The sequence below is a fragment of the Protomyctophum bolini genome (genome assembly GCF_963924005.1).
Source record: "Protomyctophum bolini genome assembly, chromosome: 19".
NCBI classification, from domain to species: domain Eukaryota; kingdom Metazoa; phylum Chordata; class Actinopteri; order Myctophiformes; family Myctophidae; genus Protomyctophum; species Protomyctophum bolini.
This window is the reverse complement of record NC_137880.1, coordinates 27,015,710-27,038,584: the sequence shown is the minus strand read 5'-3', so window position 1 is coordinate 27,038,584 and position 22,875 is coordinate 27,015,710. Positions and strand designations below refer to the sequence as shown.

At 45.2% G+C, this 22,875-nt stretch overlaps 1 protein-coding gene across 1 annotated transcript in view; it reads right to left on the bottom strand.

Moving 5' to 3' along the window:
• LOC308334459 (tyrosine-protein phosphatase non-receptor type 14-like) overlaps positions 1–22,875 on the bottom strand; it is a 51,541-nt gene that overhangs the window by 13,220 nt on the left and 15,446 nt on the right. Inside the window, exons 2-13 of the mRNA XM_080791219.1 lie at positions 22,767–22,875; positions 17,045–17,220; positions 6,256–6,353; positions 5,481–5,548; positions 4,499–4,569; positions 4,116–4,203; positions 3,591–3,679; positions 3,416–3,503; positions 3,057–3,139; positions 2,554–2,614; positions 1,525–1,603; positions 373–848 (exon numbers count right to left, since the gene is read on the bottom strand). The exon at positions 22,767–22,875 is cut by the window's right edge and continues 336 nt beyond it. Coding sequence (XP_080647345.1) covers positions 373–848; positions 1,525–1,603; positions 2,554–2,614; positions 3,057–3,139; positions 3,416–3,503; positions 3,591–3,679; positions 4,116–4,203; positions 4,499–4,569; positions 5,481–5,548; positions 6,256–6,353; positions 17,045–17,220; positions 22,767–22,875 — 1,486 coding nt within the window. The remainder of the gene's footprint in view (positions 1–372; positions 849–1,524; positions 1,604–2,553; positions 2,615–3,056; positions 3,140–3,415; positions 3,504–3,590; positions 3,680–4,115; positions 4,204–4,498; positions 4,570–5,480; positions 5,549–6,255; positions 6,354–17,044; positions 17,221–22,766) is intronic.

The following is a 22,875-nucleotide window of genomic DNA, read 5'->3' as shown; positions in this document are numbered from 1 at the left end:
GTCATCGGGTTTCGGGTCTCTCAACATCATACCCCTCATTCGGGTGACCCAGCCGGGGTGATCAAGTCCCAGTCCCGATTTACGTCCCAGTAGCTACCCTCGATCAGTCCAATTATGGAAAAACACAATCTGCTGCTCCAGAACTACTCTACCGGTACTGGGCGAGCCATCCGGTACTGGGCGGGTACCGGGCAGGCCATCCGACGCGTGGAGGGACTAGGCACTGTGGGTTGACTCCTGGCCGGGCACCTCCTACGCCTCACGAGGTCCACTACTGCTCTCACCAGGTGCAGCCAGGACCTGTGCGTTGCACCAGATTCCCACACGATAAAGTGAGTGAATTTGAGCCTTGAGGGCCATGTCGACCCATACCTGTGTGTGCGTGTAGGGTCCCGGGCTAGGCCCCAGTCCATGATAAGGGCCCCTCTCCCTCATCTCGGGCTGACTGTACACCAGGGCCTCGGGCTGGCGGTAGGCGTAGGCGTTGCTGATGTTCAGACTGCGCAGCGACTGGCTGTGGAGGTCGTGGTGGGTGGGCAGCATGCTGCGACGCTTCTGCCTCATGACGGCGTCGTACTCGGGCGTGGGCCGGTAGGACGGGGCGATGATGGCGCTGTGCCGGTGGCTGGGGATGTAGTCGGGTCGCATCAGCTCGCTGCCCGGGATGCTGAGGTTGGAGGAGATGGGCGACGGCTGGACAAAGGTCTGGGAGTGGTTGAGGGAGCTCAGGCTGGGGCTGCTGTACATGCTGCCGTTGGGCACGGTACCGTTGCGGAATCCAAAGTCCACCGGGCAGCGGTCCAGGCTGGTCTCCGACTTGTAGTACGGGTCATCGTGGAAGATGCTGTCTGCAGGAGGAGGGGAAGAGAGAAATGGGAACTATGCGGTCGGGGGTTCCGTGCACAGCAACAGGAAAAACGCAGTGGTATGCATGTTTTTCCCCCTCTCTATTAGATTACAGGAATAGCAGTCTCTCATGTGAAATTATCTCAAACCCACACACGCTAGCACACGCATGGGACACACAAACGAAGTATGGTGATTGATGTCACACTCCACAATGATCTCACACCCACACAGAGCAGCACACCCAGAATGTTTTTTCCCCCCCTTGCTGTTTTTTTAAGTGTCGAGCCGTCACGACTGAGGCCCTCTGGATTACAAGGCAGAGTGAGTGTGTGAACGAAAGTGAATGAAAGACTGGGGGCACTGCGCCGCCGCGCCTGATGCTCTCAGAATGGCTGGGAAATCGTTAAAACACAAATAGGCTGTGTGTGTGTGAGTCACTTTCCTGATGGGAAATACAAAATTAGGTCTATTCAATTATCTCAAACTGCTACTACAGCGACCTCTTGGCTCAATCAAGTTGTGGTTTAAAGCAGTGAGGGGGAAGGGCTGAAACTTTCTCTTTCTCTGTGTGTGTGTGTGTGTGTGTGTGTGTGTGTGTGTGTGTGTGTGTGTGTGTGTGTGTGTGTGTGTGTGTGTGTGTGTGTGTGTGTGTGTGTGTGTGTGTGTGTGTCATACCTTGAGAGCTCTGTGTGTCCTGGTAATGCTCTCCATACTGGGAATGTAAGGATGCGAAGTTACAGGATTGGGGCCGTGGCTGAATGAAGGGACGTACACATAAGAGTTGAAGACATATATAAGTCATATAATGAATATTACATGAGCCATCTTTTGTGTTTGGTCTATTATTATCCACACTTTTGAGGAAGCTAGAAGTACAATAATCGCACTGCCTTCAATGAGTCTTGATCATTATAATTAGTCTCACAAGATGAGCAATTAGTTCTATTTTATTCAACTTTCCTCAATCGTATTTTTGTGTGATTTAGTGCCAGTGTATGAATGAGTGTGTGTGTGTGTGTGTGTGTGTGTGTGTGTGTGTGTGTGTGTGTGTGTGTGTGTGTATATATATATATATATACACACACACACACACACACACACACACACACATACATACACATTTATTTATATTTTTTACTGGCAACATGAATTTTTACAATTACACAGTAAACTGGAGAAAAAAAAACTGCCTTTTGAATTTGAGCTGTTCTCTCTGCTAGGCAGAGGGTGAATGGTAACTGTCCAGCCATAATGTGGGGTCATTGTGGCGTCTCAACCACTAAGGACTGTGGTTCTCCAGAGATACCTCTAAGCACTCCAGGGTGACTGAAGAGCCATTGTGCCACATTTAGCCTTGCCATTGTCTAGCCAGTCGGGAGGGAGACGCACAAATCATGGCCTTCATTGTCACACCGGAAGTCAAAGCATACAACACCCTTACACTTTCCAGCAACACCCACACCACCACCCACGGGCACTAAACCCATGACTCTGAGACACAACAAAGAGCTGCCCTGAGTGGGCAAACGAGGTCAAGTCTCGGACCACAGAAATTCTTGTTTGCCCTCCGGACGTGGCCCTCTGCCCTTGGCCTTCTGGTCTGGTTCATGAAAGTCAGTGGGAATAATATGAAGGTTTTGAAGAGGGGAGAGTTGTTGTGCCACATAAGAAACACAGCTAATCGTTCAGAAAGACTGACAGTACCAGAGATAGGCGGGGGGTCCAGGTGGGTCGCCGCCTGATTGGTGCAGGTGAGTGGGCGGGCCTAGCGAGAAACAGACACACAAAGTGACCAATCATGATGAACACCGGAGGCACAGCGATTCACAAACAAACGAGCATCAGAAACACTAAACCGTTCATGTCAAGAACAGTATCACAGTACATACTGTAGATGAGGGATCAGTATCTCTACTAGCAGGGTTCGATTCGTAAACAAAAATAGAGGGGGGATATTTACTACCATTTAAGACCTAAGACGTATAAGACCTTCTTTGTGTGATAAATTAAAAAAAATATCCCATCTATGTCTATGTGACACGTTGTGAACATTGTTAAGTGTAATAAGTGTAAGTGATATTATTATACATAAATATCAAATATATCAGACTTCCAGAGGGGGGTCTCAAAAAGAGAGGCATGGATCTCCCCCCCCCCCAGCAATGTCCCCTGGATGTAAGCTCAGTGACTTTATGTATGACACTCACTCTGCACAGATCTTGTTCTGTTTGTAGAACTTGTGTCTGGCCGTGAAGAGACGAGCGATGTACTTGGACATTTCCATATCCTCCTGAAGGCGAAGAGGAAAAACAATTGATATTTCGAAAATAACACACCTGTTATATTTATAGACTATGAGGATAATGTGCTCAAGTGTTTGTCTGTGTGCACAAATGTTTGCCAATGTGTCGGTCTTTGTTTAGATTCCATTTTTTACTTCCCACAACAAGATAACCTTGTGCAATGTGTTCGCGTGAGTGTGTGCGTGTGTGTGTGTGCGTGTGTGTGTGTGTGTGTGTGGGCTCCGTGGCCCTGGCGAAAGACCACGGACAGACACAACATTTACCGTGTGAAAGATGATAGTGTCGTCTTTACTGGTTATCTCCACTGTGATGGCTGACTTATTGTGTGCTATGGTACCAATGTCCTTCCATCTGTAAAACACAAACTCAATGAACTCTCAGGATTCTAATATGAGCTCATTTCTCAAGGAAAGTGGTGAAGGTGGTACAAGGACTGACCTGTGGAGCATGATGGACCTGCCATTCCGGTGTTTGACAAACACTCCGATGAACGACACGCCAATGAAGATGTCATTGGTGTAGTTGTCCTGTGTGGAGAGGTAGTACCAACACACACTTCAGTTCACAGTAAGGTACGTAGTACGTACTCTGCATGTGGTCTGTACCCTATTTGGCACGTCCCCAGCTAACCCGCTTGAATAAGAACACACATGGCCAGAATTGCACCCTAAGAACCAAATAATGTGAACTTTCTCACTCTGGTGGACCTCCTTGCCGAGCTTGACCCAGTGATGAGCGAACACATCAGACAAGCAATGAAAAACATATACATAAAATAATATACCACGACATTGCTGACAACGACATGGACAAAACTATGTAACTTTTATTATTCATTATTATTAATATTTTTACAGTACACACAGTGTGTGTGTGTGTGTGTGTGTGTGTGTGTGTGTGTGTGTGTGTGTGTGTGTGTGTGTGTGTGTGTGTGTGTGTGTGCGTGCGTGCTGGAGGTTCTACCTTAGCAGCAAAGCTCTCCTGGCCAAAGCCATCCAATTTCTCCACTTCCTTGATGTATAACAGCTCTGCTTCAGCAGTCTGCATTCGACTGGAAACAACAGACAGAGATTCAACACTCAACACAGTTTTCCCCCCTTTTTTACTTTCTTAAACTACTGTATATATGAAGATTTCCTTTTTTTCATAGAAGTGTATATTTGTACGTTTTTAAATGTTTTATGAAAAATGGAGGACCCTAGTGCTTTTTATGGTTTTATCCTCGTAGAAATTTTTGTATTGACTTGTGTTTTCGTTTAAAATGTACCCATTCTACATACCGTACTGTGAATACAATTTTAAATCAATCAATCAATCATAGGCGAGCATTAAACCGAGAGGCCTACCAGTGACTCTTGTGTTCCTCAGCCACCTTCTGAGTCCACTCCTCCAACACCTCTTCCCCATGCTGCCAGTTCTGCGATGATGGTGTCAGAAAGGGAAACAAATTGAAAAATGGAGAATGCGGTGAAGGGTCAGAGAGGAGAGGAGGGGTGGCAAGGTGAGAGAGTGAAAGTTACATCTCTGCGGGCAGAGCAAGTTGTATCAGGTGACACTCCCTCAGCAACAACCACTCACTGTAGCCCTCCATTAAAACACTCCATCACTTTTGACAGAGAGATGGAGAAAGATTGGCTGCGAATTACATTCAAGCACTTTCAGTCTCTCTGCCACCCTCTCTTCCCTTCCCTTCTCCTCTCCTGTCCTGTATTGTATTCTCGTCTCCTGTCCTTTCCTGTCCTCCAGTCTTCTCCTCTCTCTCCACACCTACTCTTAGTTGGCTTTGTGGATAACCCAGACTGCTAACACCACACTTTATACTGTAGTTGTTAGCAGTCTGTGTTAAACTCCCCAGTGAGCCACAACACAAACCCAACAACTACTAAGTAAACAATAGATATTAGTAATTTAATACATAAATAATGCAAGACAACACGTCAAACATTTTCAGTTTGTTTCATTGCTGTTTTTTTTTTGTAACTAGTCATCTGCTTATTGTAAATGTACAGCACAATATTTAGCTCACTGTAAATATTAAATATTTAACATCTGGTGTGCAATACATCTCTCACTATCAGTGCTCTCATTATGCCTTTCACTCTCTCCTCCCTACTCATCACTCTGTTGATGTTCTCTCAAACACTTTGCCATGTACCTCCCTCTCTCTCTCATCCTGTCAGTCAGGTATGCGGGTGGAACATGGAGGGAAGGAGGTGACACCGGAATGTGTGCCTTTAGGCTATATGCACACACACACACACACACACGGATCACACACGCATGCACGCACGTACACACATACAGAGAAGAGCAAGTATTGGGACTTACCACTGGGAAGAGCACGTACTCCCTGAGGAAGTCCTGAGACAGGAACTGTGTAAAGTCTCCAAAGTCAGCTGGGATGATACACACGCACACACACGCACACACACGCACACACACACACACACACACACACACACACACACACACACACACACTTTATTTTTAACATTTGATATACAACCCTAACAACGCGTCACATAGTGACACGTTGGGAGCCTGTAGATCTGCTATTTTGTAAAACAAGTTTCACCTATAATATCGTACCCAAAATAGAGACGTCAGGGTACAAAACCCATTTGAGATGACTGATATCTTCGAATCCCATTAAGTACAGTACATTTCAGTAAATGACATGGGCCCAGACCTGCAGATAGGGCCGTTAAGTGCACCGTTTAAGTGTCGTGGTGCCGTCTGTCAGTGCAGTGGAGCATCCAAGCTTCCCCACAGATAAGGGCCTTCCTGCTGCTGCTAAGGCTAACCTTGGAGCTAAGTGATAAGCTAACAGTCTGTTTACATTCCCCCAGACAGGACTGTGGAGGTGGAGTGAGCGTGAGCGTGCGCGTGAGCATGTGCGTGTGTGTGTGTGTGTGTGTGTTTTAAAGAATCGTGATACCATAGGAACTCAAGTGGACCAAGCCTCTGCCAATGGTATGCAGCCATATTAGGTAGTGAAGTCAAGATGACCCGAGAAAGGGCTATTCGTGTGTGTGTGTGTGTGTGTGTGTGTGTGTGTGTGTGTGTGTGTGTGTGTGTGTGTGTGTGCGTGCATGCGTTTTACCTTGTACTGCTAGGCCGGCTAGTCTGATCCCTTGCTCTACTGTACAGTGGAGACGTCCATCCAACACCTCTTTCTTCACCTGCAGGTAATACTGATACCTAGACAGACAGACAGACAGACAGACAGACAGACAGACAGACAGACGTCAAATCAATGCACATTGACAGCTTGTGTTCAACAGATTTATCCAGACATGTAAGTCCAGTGTTACACACACACACACACACACACACACCCCATGTCCCCAGCGATTAAGACGTTGCAGCAATTAAATATGACGGAGCGCCATGTTGGTCTGCCTTTGGTTTGGGCAAGAAGACAGCACTGGCGATGGCAGTTCCAGTAAAAACAATGCCACAGAACCTTGTTACAAAATCAGGAATGAGTGAATCATCCCCGGCTACAATACCACTGACTCATCTTTGACTTGAGGAGAGGAAATTCAAATGTGTTCCAATAGGGACTGAATAGTGTGATTTTACAGCGTTGCAATAAATGTAGATACTTGGCTGGAAACGGCGAAATCCGGGAGTGTTAAATAAACACTCCCAGATTTTATTGCGTGGGGTTGGATTTTAAGCTCACGTTTACATGGACTAGATATTGGCTAATGCATTCCAACGTATGTCTAACACCAGCTAAACAAACAATAGCGCTGGGTATAGCAGCATAATTGCATATTGCTAATGTGAGGCTAGCTGGGGCTCGGCGGTGCGGTCCTATTGGGCTGTGTTTCACCATGCAGTGTTAAGTTGATATGACGCCGTTCGTAGGGTGAACTAGCTTCACAGTTCACAGTGTGGTTCACGGTCCCCAAACCCCAAGTGGCTGAAATATACAACATTTGTTCAGAACGTTTGAGTTGCTTTTGTCCACTTTTAGCTTTGGTCCAATTTTGGTGTTTTTCTTTTGAGGAATGATTTCGCCACAGAGAGGCCACACAGAAGGAGAGAGAGAGAGAGAGAGAGAGAGAGAGAGAGAGAGAGAGAGAGAGAGAGAGAGAACAAGAGGGAAATAAGGAGTGAAAAGAGAGCCAGAGCTGTCGGGGCGACCGGGCTCAGTTGCATAAAACGCACACGCCGTTTCCTGTTTGTTGCCATGGCGACCACAGAGTGAGTCTTTCCAATGTGGGCTGTGAGACACCTTTCCACACACACACACACACACACACACACACACACACACACACACACACACACACACACACACACACACACATCTGAGTGGAAGCATACATCAAGACAGTCCATGCCAAACTGAACAAGCGTCTATGTGGAAACCACCAAGTTATCCATGCTTAGTCACTCCTTCTATACACAGCATAGCACTACTTGTCACACGCACGTGCACACACACACACACACACACACACGGATGGACGGGGACGGACGCACAGATTTTCCTCCAATGAGAAAAAACCCTCTTAAAAGGTCCATATATCTCTCGGAATTAATGATTTTCCATTCATTACAGAACAGAAGTTTCACTTGACATTTTAAACTGAATGAACTGGAGGGACCTGACCCAATACCTGGCACCAGGAATCACACAGAGAGAAGTGGTCATGGAAAAAAGAGTCATAAGAAACACAAAGAAGGGCAGAAAGGAGACTGAAGCTACACTGTATTATTCTCAGAGTCAGTTTAACTCTGATAAATGTAAACAAATAGACCCATCTGGTTACATTTATACACTATCACAGTTGACAAGGAGAACAGCACGCGCACACTCCTTGTTCTCACTCACTCTGCAGTCTGCACACTTCTTCTTCAAGCATCATAACCCAAAAGCTAGCATTAAATGTGGATACGTGCACACTTTGCACAGCATAGTCAGTGGTTTAGTCACTTTAGTTCACTTTTCTTTTCACACTCAGAGTTTCAAATGTATGAAATAATTTTCTGAAAAACCTATGTTTCTATGCCAGTGGTGCTCAACCTTTTTCACGTCAAGGACCCCTAGAATTATCTGAATTTGGCTGCGGACCCCCATCTGAAAATATGTAGTTCCAGGGACCCCCGCAGAAGCAAAGATTTGAGCTAATAACGCTCTGAAAGATTCAAAGATTTCCGCCACATTTTCACGAAAAGAAAAAAAAAGCAGATCTACAAGCTCGTAAACTTGTAGATCTGCTATTTTTCAATAAAGTATAACATAATGCTTAAAACACCAAAAGGGGTTCCCGTCCTGAATGGAGGGGATGGGTTAATTCACTTTTCCTTTCACACTCAAGAGTTTCAAATGAATGAATTAACACTGGGGATGTTGTCCAACTGCATCACGCGGCTCCATCCTTTTCAACAGTGGTGGATAAAGTACTCTGCAGTAGCTCAGGGGTAGAGTGACCGGATCAGTTCCAACCCGGGCTCCCCCAGAGTACTCTGCAGTAGCTCAGGGTAGAGTGACCGGATCAGGTCCAACCAGGGCTCCCCCAGAGTACTCTGCAGTAGCTCAGGGTAGAGTGACCGGATCAGGTCCAACCAGGGCTCCCCCAGAGTACTCTGCAGTAGCTCAGGGGTAGAGTGAACCGGATCAGGTCCAACCAGGGCTCCCCCAGAGTACTCTGCAGTAGCTCAGGGGTAGAGTGACCGGATCAGTTCCAACCCGGGCTCCCCCAGAGTACTCTGCAGTAGCTCAGGGTAGAGTGACCGGATCAGGTCCAACCAGGGCTCCCCCAGAGTACTCTGCAGTAGCTCAGGGTAGAGTGACTGGATCAGGTCCAACCCGGGCTCCCCCAGAGTTGGTGTCCTTGATATGAGCAAGACTCTGTCTGAACCCCTAATTGCTCCTGATGTGCAGGTTGGTGCCTTGCATGGTTTCTGGATGTGTGTGTGAATTGGTGAATGTAATGCACAATCTCCATGGATAAAGGCACTATATATATGCACCATTAACTCAAATGTTTTACGTAAGTAAAAGTATAAATACTGCAATGTAGAAGTACACCGTTACAAGTAAAAGTCCAGAATTCAAAATTGTACTTGAATACGAAGGTTTTGGCATCAAAATGTACTTCAAGTACCAAAAGTAAAAGTACTCATTATGCAGAATGTCCAATTTCAAGTTTTCATCTACAAGCCGCATCTCCACGCATTGTGAGCTTGTAGATCGGTTATTTTCAAATGCCCAAAATGAATGAAAAGCTGAAGTGGTTAATGTATGTTCTGTAATAATAACCCAAATCTAGTAATTAGTAACTTCAAATAAACGTAGTGGAGTGAAAGCACAATATTTGTCTCTGAGATGTAGTGGAGAAGAAGTAAAAGTACAGTACTTAGCTACTTTCCACCACTGCTTTTCAATCGTCTGTCATCAGTCAGTTTTGAGTACTTAATCTTGCATGTTGGGATTTTGCAGTTTGTTTCACCTTCTAACATCTCACTTCTTCACTCCCCGTCTTTCTCTCTCGTTTTTCTCTCTCTCTCTCTCTCTCTCTCTCTCTCTCTCTCTCTCTCTCTCTCTCTCTCTCTCCTCTCCTCTCCCCTCCCCTCTCTCTCTCTCTCTCTCTCTCTCTCTCTTGTCTCTCTCTTTCCCCCTTACTCTCTCTCTCTCTTTCCCTCTTACTCTCTCTCTCTCTCTCTCTCTCTCTCGTTCTTTTTTGAGCTTCACTCCGTGCGTGTTCTGGGCCTATAATCTGACCCCGCCCTCCTCCCCTCACCCTGTCATTACACTGGTTGGCTGAGCCGCCATTCCGTTCCCGTGGCAACCCTGTAATTTGCCAACCCCAGTCACCGCCACTGTAGGGAGGGGGAGGAGCTTGATGCGGTCTGGAGGGAGGAGCCAAGTAACCCTGAAATAGTTGTGAAAAAAGAAATATATACATAAAGAATAATATACCTGTGTGTGCGTGTGTATGTGTGGTGTGTGTGTGTGTGTGTGTGTGTGTGTGTGTGTGTGTGTGTGTGTGTGTGTGTGTATCTGTCAGTACATGTCCCTTTTGACAACTGGATATCCAAACTTCTCGACGCGACACGTTTGTGCCCATATATGGAGCTGGCTGATTTGTTTACGCCTGATGACAAGACGACACATTGAGGTTGGACAACACACTCCAAGTTTGGGCATAGATGCATTGGGAACTCCTTATATGGTTATGGCAGAAACATGTGCGTGACCGATGTGGTCCGCCGGCCAGTCCTCCCTTTCAGCAATTCTTTGGCTGTTCTATTATCATTTATATAATTTATATTACACTGTAATAGTGTCAATATTTTCTCCCACAGCAAAATCCATGTCAATGTTACACTTGAGTAAAATTGTGAGAGTTAGCTTGATGGGCTGATATGTATTGAATACGAATTATTAATGAACGATTATTAAATAATGTGAAAATACCTACTCGTGGATCAATTATTTTCACACCATCATTGCACAACAAAGTATAATACAGGGCTACAGGGTTAATCACACAATTCAGTTGAAAATCTATTCACATTTCTGCGTGTAGATTCACAGATTTTTGAGAAATAACAAAAAAAATTCACAAAAAAACAGATGAGACAAATAACAGTCTAAGTCCATAATTTATTCTGACCCCTCCCCGAAAAGGCCTAGCTGTCCTGACCCCTTATCCATCACGTATAAATTATAGTTAATTAGTGTGGACTTAGATTGTTATTCGTCTCAACTGCTCGAGCAAGATAAATGACGTTTACAGGAGCCAACCAATCATATCAACTCTTGATACCCGGAAGACTTTGTAGTTCTTCTATGGCTTCAAAACGCCACTGAGCAACTTCCATAGAAGTGAATAGCGGCAGGCGGGGCTTTCGCTCCTCTCTCCCTCAATCCGTTCTCTAGATAACACTATGGGTGCAGCCAGTCGCAGACAGCATGCACGCTTGCAAACGTTTACGTACACAGCTGTCACTTGGCCTTTTGTTTTTCTTCCTGTTGTCTCAGTAACTTCTATAGCTACAGTATATCACTTGACAAATAGTGTTTATTATTAAGAAGAGTAGCTACTTTCATTATTGACTTTAAATATTGGCATTACACTTTGTTTAAAAGCGCCAAGAAACCATTCGAAAATGGAATAATTAAATTCTAAATACTGACTTATACTATAGCTAGTTGGCTACACAACCTTTTGTTTCATGCAGGTCTGCTTCTAACTACCGGTATATTCTATACGTCACATGTTGTATTATTGCCTTTCCTTCCTTTTGTTTTCCTCTGTCTTATCTTCTTTTTCTCAATTTGCCTCTTTGTAAGTTATGCTCTGTGATGTGAAGCACTTTGGGTCGACCATGGTCGCTGGAAATGCTATATAAATAATGTTTGATTTGATTTGATATACCTAGTAAAACGCCTTTATTAATAGGTTTCGGAATCACTGCTAGAGCCGTAAAAATCCTCTCTTATCAGGGCCCCTGGCATATGTTTTTAAACGGGGGTACGCAGCCTAATAAATGTCGATTTGGGGGTCCTTGACATGAAAATGTATGGGAACCACTGCTATAAGGTGTAATTCAGGGGTGCCGTGGATGAAAGGGTGATTTACCGGGGTGACCCGAGGCAAAACATGTTTGAGAACCACAGAGCTAAAATGGCCCAAACCTATGTGGTATACACATTACACACCTGGCCAGGATGTCATGTCAGTGACATCATGGCGCTGTAATAACAGGTGAGCTACAATAACAGACATCCTCTCAGACCAGACGACTTCATCTTTGACTTGTAAAATCCTCAGTGACTCTCGAACGAAGGCACCCAAACGGACCCGCAAGTTCACACTGAGGATTGTACTGTGTGGCAGACAGACTAGACTGTACCCTGGGCTGACATCACTGGCATTCCACATGGCCCCACATGACTCGCACAAAGACCCCCTTTATATGCCCACGCATGTTCAGAGACATGCTCAAGACAGGCTACCAGATGTCCAAATAGCTAACACAACAAGTGTGTGTGTGTGTGTGTGTGTGTGTGTGTGTGTGTGTGTGTGTGTGTGTGTGTATGTGTTCCCCCAGTGGTATGACCCCTGTCCACCCCCTCAGCCCCAGATGGGTCCAGACGGCTGTGTGGGAGTTTGGGGGTTTCACTACAACAAAGTTGTTGAATCAGCAAGGGGCGGAACGAGTACAACTGTGCGCGTGTACGTGTACGTGTGGGTGCGTGTGTGTGTGTGCGTGTGTGTGTGTGTGTCTTCATGCACATCCACGTGTGCATGCATGTGCGCGAGTGTGTGTGAGTGAGTGAGTCAGTATGAGTACATACGTGCGTACAGGTATACATGCATACCATGTTTTGCTATCTTTGTAGGAACCAATTGTTCCCGTGAGGACAGTCAAACCATGCCTGCACTCTGTTCATCCTAACACACTGTGGGTAGGTTTGATGTTTGGACACTGCAGGCAAAAGGTTCCTGTACACACTAAGAAAATCTAATAAATAAAACATTCCTGTTTACTCCTAGACCTGAAATCAGCAGCCAATGTTACCCTTCATGTGCCAGACATGTGGCATTGCACAGGCAAAAACTATTTTGACCGCAGAAATGGGGAAATAGTAGTATGGGGGAAGTATTGTGTGACTACAAGCACTGTTTCATGGCTGTTTTTATCAAATGGCTGTCAAATGTCTAAATGCGATAAGCCTGAGCATGCCCAGTGTACATGACTGGTCATGTGATATGCGTTTTCAGGCTTGGAGTATGGACGGAGATTAACCCTCACAGGGTGATAATTGAACCAAAGCATCTCTATTCTGGGGGGAACATTTTCCAAAAATAGCCGATCTACAAGCTCACAACACGTCACAACGGGACTGTGGCTACTAGTATGGAGCCCTTTGGAATCAACTCAACTAAGGATAGGTTTAACAATTATTTGACTATAAGAACACGCAGTACACAAGGACAAAACATTACAGGTGCAGTTTAAATTGCATTCACAAAGTCTTGGCACATGTCTTGCCTTCACGAGACAACATGAATGTCACTCAGTGTCTCCACCATATATGGCGACCATCAAAGGTATCAGAGACAGTACATAACAACCAGTCTGTGGACATGTCTCAGGCTGGACCATCAAAGTTCCCAGTCCAGTGACAATGCACACGCATGCGCACACACACACACACACACACACACACACACACACACACACACACACACACACACACACACACACACACACACACACACAACATGAAAGTAACACCATGCACAAACTAGCACACTCCAATCTCACTGTGGTGACCCTGCAGGACCTGGACTGCATGCCCCCGTCACTAACCCTGGTCCTTTTCACAGCTGCACAGTAGGAGGAGCATTGAGGGAAAGATGAATGAACGGAGGTGCAGAGAGGGAGAGAGAGAGAGAGAGACAGAGAGAAGGAGGGAGATCTGGTGTCAGGTCACACGTCATTCAAACACTAAACTTCAAAGCCCTCACTCTGACCACAGTATAAAACACATTACTTTCTCCGTCTCGCTTAGATTAACAGAGTGGAGAAAGATATACCCCGACCGCCCCCCGATTCCTCCCAGGCCAGGTGTGCTGGCACAGGGATGATACACAGGCCATTGCTACGGGAGACACTGTGACACAAAGGTGAAGATTAATTGAACTCTGAACTCAAAAACTACAAATGCAAACAAATGGGTCGGTACAGATCTATGTGGTTACATTTGTACCCTCTCTGACTTACAAATGGATACATGGACAGTGTGGATTGTATTTGGTGCATCTGACGGTGACCTCGTATCCTTTTCAAACTGTTTCACAGACAGAGGCGTCGAGACAAGGGCAGAAGAGGACTATTACTTTTCTTTTCTTGGCGACAGTGTAAAAAGATTGACTGAGCCTTGGTGAAAGAAAGGCATGTTTTGATCTTTAAAATAACTCTTTTTTTAAGTGACTAAAAGTAAAATGAGCATGTTAATACTGTCATTGTAGCACAGCTGCAGTGGTTGGAGGTGGTCTTCTTACTCTTCTATTTAGATAGATATTTAGAACCTATGGCCGGGTGGGAACTGATACTAATTGACAACAAAGTTTGAAAGTTATATTCCTTGCTTTTCCAACAAACTCTCCAGAATAGCCCAACACTACAGTAAAAGTTTAGATGGTGGAAAGTAACTAATTACATTATACTTATTACAAGTACTGTACTTCAAAGTACAATTTTTATGTACTTTTACTTTAGGCAAATATTGTACTTTTACCCCACTCAAATTATGTGAAAACTTGAGTTACTAGTTACTTACATACATGTCACCCATTTGAAAATAGCCGATCTACAAGCTCATATAGTAGATCTGCTATTTTCAAAAGATTTGTATACATTTCATACATTTGTAAACGCGTGAAACTGTACATTCTACATAATGAGTGCTTTCTACTTTTAAGTATTTTAAGTATATTTTGATACCAATACTTTTGTACTTAATTTTGAATTCCTGATTATTACTAGTTGTAACAGAGTATTTCTACATTGCATTATTGATACTTTTTTTTAAACAATTACGAGTACTTTTTAGATTCCTGGGTAGGACATGAAAGTTATTGATGTATTTGAAAAATGGCTTTAGAAAACGCCTGCCTCAGTGCCTCTGGGGCTGTGTGTGTATGTGTGTGTGTGCGTGTGTGTGCGTGTCGTACAATGTAGTGCATTGTGACTAACGCCTCTGACAGAGCTGCAGCTGGCTTCTGGGTAGATTCTTGGGGGGCACAGGGTGAGTGTGTAGTGTGTGTATGTGTGTGTGCGTGCGTGTGCGCGCTCACGTGTGTGTGTGTGTGTGTGTGTGTGTGTGTGTGTGTGTGTGTGTGTGTGTGAGCCAGACTTCCCCCTCCCCTTTAGCACTTCTTCTGAGAGGAATGTGCGGTCCACCTCCTCCTACACTGGAAGACTAGTGCCAACATTCCAGAGCAGTTTCCCAAACAGTGGTTCGTAGACCCATTTTTGGGTCGCAGACCCATTTTCATGGGTCGCAAGTAAATGTCCCCATTTCTTATATATAATTTTTTAAAGATTTCTTTTGGCTTTTATTGATAGATCACAGTAGGTAGACAGGAAACGGGGAGAGAGATGGGGGGGGGGGACACACGACACACAGCAAAGTTCGTCTGGATCGGGACTCGAACCCATGACACACTGTCATGCTGGATTACCAGCCAAGGTGCCCGGACCGCTAATCCCGGCCAAGGCCAAATAAAAATCTAATTTAAATAAAAATGTAAAAAACAACCATATTGTAAAAGAATTTCATACATTTTCAAACAATCCAATCAATTCCATAGGCCTACATTGAAAAGAAAGAAGAAAAAAAAACTACACAGTGTGAGCTTGTAGAATGTAGATGTTCTATTTTCACTTGTTTGGGTTCCAGGGAGAAATCACATTTCCCAATTGGGTCTCAAGCTAAAAGGTTTGGGAACAACGGTGACTGTCCTACACTGGAAGACTGTGCCAAACATTCCAGAGTGAGAGGGAGGAAGAGAGGAGAGAGAGAGAGAGAGAGAGAGAGAGAGAGAGAGAGAGAGAGAGAGGGGTTAGACATGAGGGCTTTTGTTCCCTGAACTTGCTCCTAAGGCCCGCCCGCCATAACCCCCTAACCCTGTGTGCGCCACACACACACACACGATTCCTGGAATACTGACCTATCTACCAGAGCAGACCATGGCCTGTCTAATGAACCTTCACACGTATGCATGCACACACACACACACACACACACACACACACACACTCACACACACACACAATATGCCTAATATGTCTGCTTCCGTCAGAGATGCAATGGCACAGATTCAATAGAGCAGCGCAGCTTCAGCCATTTGCACAATTTCAGATTTACAGACCTGGAGAACCTTCTGGCTATCCACAGTCACACTCTGCTTTGACTGCCACTGGCACAGAGGAACGAATCCTATACTACTACCACGCCATCCCCATTTAAGGAACACCCTGAAATCTTCGCATTGGTTGTTATATTATTTCCTCTCTAAATTCCAAATAGTTTCAAGACAGCTTTAGCCCATTGGCTGCATGTAGATGTCACCTGACATCGCATAAATGCTCTCAGTTACCAATCATTTAGCTGGGGCCCCTTTGGGACTCCCTCAGGGACTCCTGGGGGTCCCCACTTTGAGGAACCGTGGACTACAGGAGATGCTAGTGCAGTGACAGAGAGAAGGCCCTCCTCCCTCCACACACCAACATGGTTGGAGCAGCCGACCGAGTCAGAGCGGTACCATGGAGGAATCCAACCCCACCCCCCCATGCACCACCCGGACAGCACGTTCAATACTTCAGAATCAATGGTTAACAGATCACACACACACACACACACACACACACACACACACACACACACACACACACACACTTTTTAATACCCCGAGTCAAACGTCAAACTCTGACCTGCAAATGACCTTTCCCACATCCAGTCAAGCAGCAGCAGCAAATTCACCAGCTTAGTGCTAGCAGACTCACGGCGGGAACATGGTGGGTGTGTGTGTGTATGTGTGTGTGTGTGTGTGTGAGTGAGAGAGAGGGAATCTGAGATGGCAGACAGTGCTGCCGATCTACACACTGACCCCTGGATGCCCTTTTCACAGCTAGCCAACTCACAACTCACTCTCTCTAATTTTTCTCACACTCACACAAACATGCACGCCCGCATGCGTGCGCGCACACACACACACACACACACACACACACACACACACACACAAAAGTGTGGCGTGTGTGTGTGTGTCTAACCATATCAATATATATGGTGTACAGTACACAACACAGCACAATTCCTCGATGTCTCCCATGGTTACAACAACATGTACCTGGTGGCCTCTTGCTCCAGACGGGACACGTTGGGCACGTAGAACATCACGCCAAAGAAGAGCAGCGGCTCGTTGCCAAACTTATCCAGCTGTTTCTTCAAGGGCTTCTCCAGTTCCACCCAGCGCTGGGCCGGAGTCTGGGTCTTCCCCTGGAACCACAGGCCGAAGTAGTGGGTCTGGAGCCCCGGGAACAGGGACGAGAGGGGGAGAGAGGACGCAGGAATGGAGTTGAGTTATTAAAGTTCAGTCAGGACAAGTCATGAATGGATGAAATATATATTTATTGAATATAAAATGAGCAACATATTTATTATAGTTTGGCGATTAATTGGATTTGCTTCTTAGGTACTCTGATCAAGCGCATCAGTCCCGACTCCCAACCATAGGGACTCTGAATCCCCCGTACCCAAACAGCAGATCCAAAACGACAGGTGGTAGCTGGGGTGGAGGAGGGTGAGCAGCAATAACAGTTTAAGCAGTGTGTGCAGCAGCAAGCAAGATGAGCAGTGAAAACCTCCTGTTTAAATAGCCGGAATGAAGATGGAATGAGTGTGTGATTGGATGAAGTGAATCATGTGAATGAGAATGTGATGCTGATGCGGCCCAATGACCGGCCGGCAGCAACTGCAGTTTCCAGACTGAACTTATTTTGCACATGTCTGTGACAGGCGCGACGCTCATTTAACTAAAACTAATGAAATAGCAATAACAAAATAATGAACACAAAACATTTTAGTTAACTGAAAAAAAGAATGAGTCTTTGATAAAAAATAAATTATAAAACTACAACAAGGGCCTCATTCACTATTCACATATTTTGCACATATTTACGCGCCACAGTTTTGCCTATTGGACTTTCATGCCAACTCCAATGTTGCGCTTTCATTCATAATATTGACCACATCACATAAACGCAGTCTTATCATCTGATGAGACTGGATGAAATCTAGTTGTGATCATTATAGGCCTACTCCATTTTCTATCTGATGTAGGACACGAAGGACAGTGGAGGATATGTTCGTCCAAAGGACAAATTCTCATCAGTAATCAATAAAGCCCTGATCAAACATTATTGGATATCATCGGATTTCAGCATTATTTTTTTTACCTCTGCAAAGGTGAGCAAGCAATTGTTCAGTAGAAAGGGCTTACACTACATATAGCCTTTGGTCTTTCTTGACGTTAAACTTTGTAAACTTCATATTCTCATTATCCGTGAGAATAGGCGGTTATACTAACTTATTTAATTAACGAGAGACTCGCTTGTCGAGATACACTGATCTACAATTTGTCAAGGCGGTGCGTCAAGACGCGTTGTAAGCTTGTAGATCTGTCCATTTTGATGAGTGATGACGTTTTCCGTCTGACGTTAGATGTTTCTGGTTGCCTTTTATGGTCTTAAATGGGATGTGGAACAATGCAAATGATCTCCACGGGAGTACGTAACATCCCATAATATGTACTGTATATAACACTGTATCAATGTTTATAATATTTATAATATACACAAACTTTACCAGGATATAATAACCAGGTTATCCCCCCCCCCCCCCCCCCACACACACACACACCTCTCTCTCTCTCTCATTATCAGGCAGCAGGCACAGCAATACCCCTCTCTGTTTCTGGCGCCCCCTACTGGTATTATTAAGTCACATACTCATGCTCATGACAACAGGTACACAGGTACACGGACATTGCTGGTTGTAGGAGTGGTTGCACCACTCAAAAATAACGAATGAAAAATGCAAAACTATAATGACCGTGGAATGGAGTGGTTGAAAAACAAAGGTTAGGACAAGGTAAGGCAGGAGAAGAGGAAATGGATGCGCACAAAGGGAGGTTGAGACAGTAGAGGGATACATATACGGTGAGAGATGGAGAAGAAGGAATGAGTGGGAGAAAGAGGCGAGAGATTGAGCAGGAAAGGGAGAGGCAAAGAATGATTATGGGGAAATGGTGAGACAAGGAAAGAAAGACAGAGGAACGGAGAGACAAAGACAAACAAGCGGAGGAAGAGGCGAGATCAGAGGAGAGATTAGGATACCAGACAAAACACTCAGCAAGCAAATATTTCTCCTTCAAATCTCATCTAAATTAATGTCTGACAGCAGCTGGGGAACTCTATTAGGCAGAACTACGCCAGACAAAATACCACAGAAATTACCCACAGGGTAAAGAAGTGTCATTTTATCTCATTTGCATCAAGAAATCAACTCATTCTGATCTTGTGGTGTACAAAACTGTGCTTTAAGTGAATGACTCCTCCTCTCGTAGACAGTCACCCGTTCGAAAGCTGCAAACTGCAACTGACTCACTGAAACTAAAACGCTTAATCTGCTGAATTTATCGTCAGTTTGGGTTAAATGTGGTTTGAGGTGAGTAAGCAGGAAAGTGATTCAGGGCCAGGCTGTGCAACTGTGTGACGCTGAGTTTAACTTGTCTTTGCCTCTCTGGGGTCTCCTCTTCACTGTTCCAGCTTTCAATTACTTAAGCCCTGTTTTATTAGAAAGTTTTGAAAATGTTGAAAAAACAAGCACAAATCCTAGTATGTCAGGCCCAAGATAGGCGACGCGAGATTGAAAGTGACCAAACTGTTTATCTGACTAAAGACATTATGTACACAGTACACAAACAATCCGTACACAGTGTGCATGTAACGGGGCAGACAGAGGCAGAGGTGGGGGCGTCTGGGGAGCGCTCCCTATAATATATGACTATCACTGACACCTGGCAAATATCACAACACACTGCGAGCATGGACAACTCCACCGCCCCCTCTCTCTACTGTTTTACAGCCTCTAGTCTGAGGGTGAAGACAAGCACTTGAACGAGCACATGCGTAAAACATGCAAATACAGCCCAAACTGTCCAATGTCTCCCTTTGATCCTGTGCACAAGCTGGCCACACAAAGAACACATATTGGGGAAGAAAACACAGTGAAGAATGGTGGTTGCACAAAATTGGAGACACAGAAATTGATTACACAGAGACACACAGAGATTGATTTAACCGATTATACAATCGATAATGCAATAAAATAGTAATCGATCCCTATTTTGGTCATGTCATTATAGGTGAATTTCTTTTTAAAGGTAACAACAATTTGAAAATAGCCAACCCGCTCAAAACGCATCACGATTTGTTGGGAATGTGTAGATCTGCTATTTTCACTCATTTTGCACTTCACCGTGGTGCGACAACATTGATTAATTGATTTGTTGATGGGGAAAATATAAAAACAATTGGTCCCATGTGCTCTTGTGCATATATGGGACCCACCGACTTCAAACTCGGCGAGCGCAGCTGCAAGGACTCCAGGGGGTGTGGTGCTAGCCTGGCACAGCCAGACTTCATCCGCCCCTATTGCATATGCATGTGCCCCGCCCCCGACGCAGCGCAGCGGTATATTAGCATCGCAACGTGAGGCTAGTGTGGTGCCCCGCCATTGTGTAATTGAGATCAAGGAAGCTCACGAAAGGAAGGGACATGAGTCATGTGACTGGACGCCAGGGATGTGCCACCATGACACTCATGGGTGGCAAACCTCGCACCGGAAGTTTGATGAAATACATGGTAGGTTGGCAGTGAATGGAGCCGGCTGGACCAGCTCATGAACAAACACGAACGATTGCGACCTAAAAGAAGACATGTTGTTTTCTAATAATTTGCTTTTCAATGTGCACAGTACATCATTTTTTGGGGGCATCTACAAAGTGGCAGGTATCGTTTCTGTCTTGGAGGTATCGTGAGATTTGGCTGCCAGACAGGAAACAGTGGACAGTCTTGCGAATGATACTTGGCACTTTCAGAAACGTACTTTGTGCTCTTTTGATACCTCTATTAAATGACACAGTGTACACATCTAAAAGCAACACAGCAGACAATAATGTGTTATATGTCTTCTGTGATTATTTTACAATGTTCTCAATCATTCAGAAATAGTGTTTGTTCATGCTTGTCCACTGAGCTCCATTGACTCCAATGTATTCCACCAGAGTTTCAGCAGCTGATTGCCACAGAGTGTGACAATTCTGCCGGCTGGAATTGACCTATAGCAAAGCCCATCCCCAAACTGCTATGGTCCAATGACAGCTAAGCATAACATTGGTTAGACAAACCTCTCCACCAATAGTTTTCCTATATGATAAAAAAAATGTTTAAAAAAATAAATGTCATGCACATATTCTTCCAGTACATATGGCAGGCCTTGTTGGCGGATTTGGAAGAGATTTTGAAGTTCTGGTTCCAAAAATTAAAATGAACCAGTATTTAATGTGTAAAATCCATGTATTTACATTGGAATGAATGAGCCTGGCTGGAAAGTGTCCTCTCCAACTTAGAGTGTCTAAGTGGGAGAGGCCAGGGCTTAGCTATAGGTGAATTGCAGGGTAGAGAAAATGACGTTGGCGATCAACCTTTCCTCGTAAACTTCCCTTTCCTCGTAATCTTCCTTGGTTGAGATATCCAGTTGTCCAGAACCACCCATCCAATCAATATGCCCATATATGGGCATAATGACATCAGGAATCTCCATTATATGAACATAAAAGGGACAAAGACTGACAAGATAGAGAGATCTCCATATATGGGCACAAAAGGGACACGGTACCAACGGGTATACTCTGACAAAGCCCCTGACACTATTCCGAAACCTCAGACATATTGGTCGGATCGGCTGTGCCAGAGCCATAGAGTGAGACAGAGTTACGACATTGAGGGGGCAGAAAACAGCCTGGTCACGTGGTTCATGTACTCGCACGAGCCCCATAGACCCCATAGACAATGCATTCCCTAAACTTCTGGTGTCCCTATTCGCCAATAGAGGTCTATGTAGAAGAGCCACCATTGGACTAGTGTAACTCTGTCTTACTCTATGGCTCTGGGCAGTGCGAGGTAGGTGTGAGAGCCACTTAGCAGCCCCGGCCCGGACCTCTAGCAGGGGTTGACACTAACCACCCGTGGCAAGTAAATAAAATATTTTTAGTTGAGTTTGCTTTCGGGTTTCCCGACGGGCAAGTTCATTCCGTCTTCATTCAATATTATTGGCTATTCATGAAGAACATAGCTACCGTTTTACAACTAGCTTTTGCACTCAATTCTGTTTTTCAAAGTGAATTGGGAAATAAATAAATATATATATATAAAATCTTAAAATAGCAGATCTACAAGCTTGTAGAACACCTATATTCACTATCCGTCATGTGATGAAGTACGGTACAGTATATAGGGCATAAATGGTTAAACGACACTGATCTGATACCAGCGGGTAGAAGAAAGTGGATCATAAACAGATTAAAAGATGGGGCGGGCGAAACACAAAGTGGGAATGTTGAGGGCGGGTGGGGGGTCGGACGGACAGTGGGAGAGGGTGGGGGCGGGTGGGGGGTCGTAGGACAGTGGGAGAGGGTGGGGGCGGGTGGGGGGTCGTAGGACAGTGGGAGAGGCGGATGAGCAGTATCTCTTTCTCCGTCAGTGAAAAGAGGACAGGGGGACTCCACGCTTCGTTAGAGACAGACAAGAGCCCTGCAGGGGACAGAGAGCAGAGGGCACGCACACACACACATGGTCTGGAGGGAGACGCGTGGCACTAGCACACACACATACACTGTCTTGGCCCCCCAAACTTCATGGCCACATGTGTGACTATGCTGTTGCATGTGTGTGTGTGTGTGTGTGTGTGTGTGTGTGTGTGTGTGTGTGTGAATGGGTTCTTCTCACCTCCCGTAGCTCCAGCCTCTGTGCCACCGCCTCCAGACATTCCTGTCCCGTACTCTCCACTGACAGAGTGCACTCGATCACGTTGCTGTCCAATAGACGAATCCGCGTC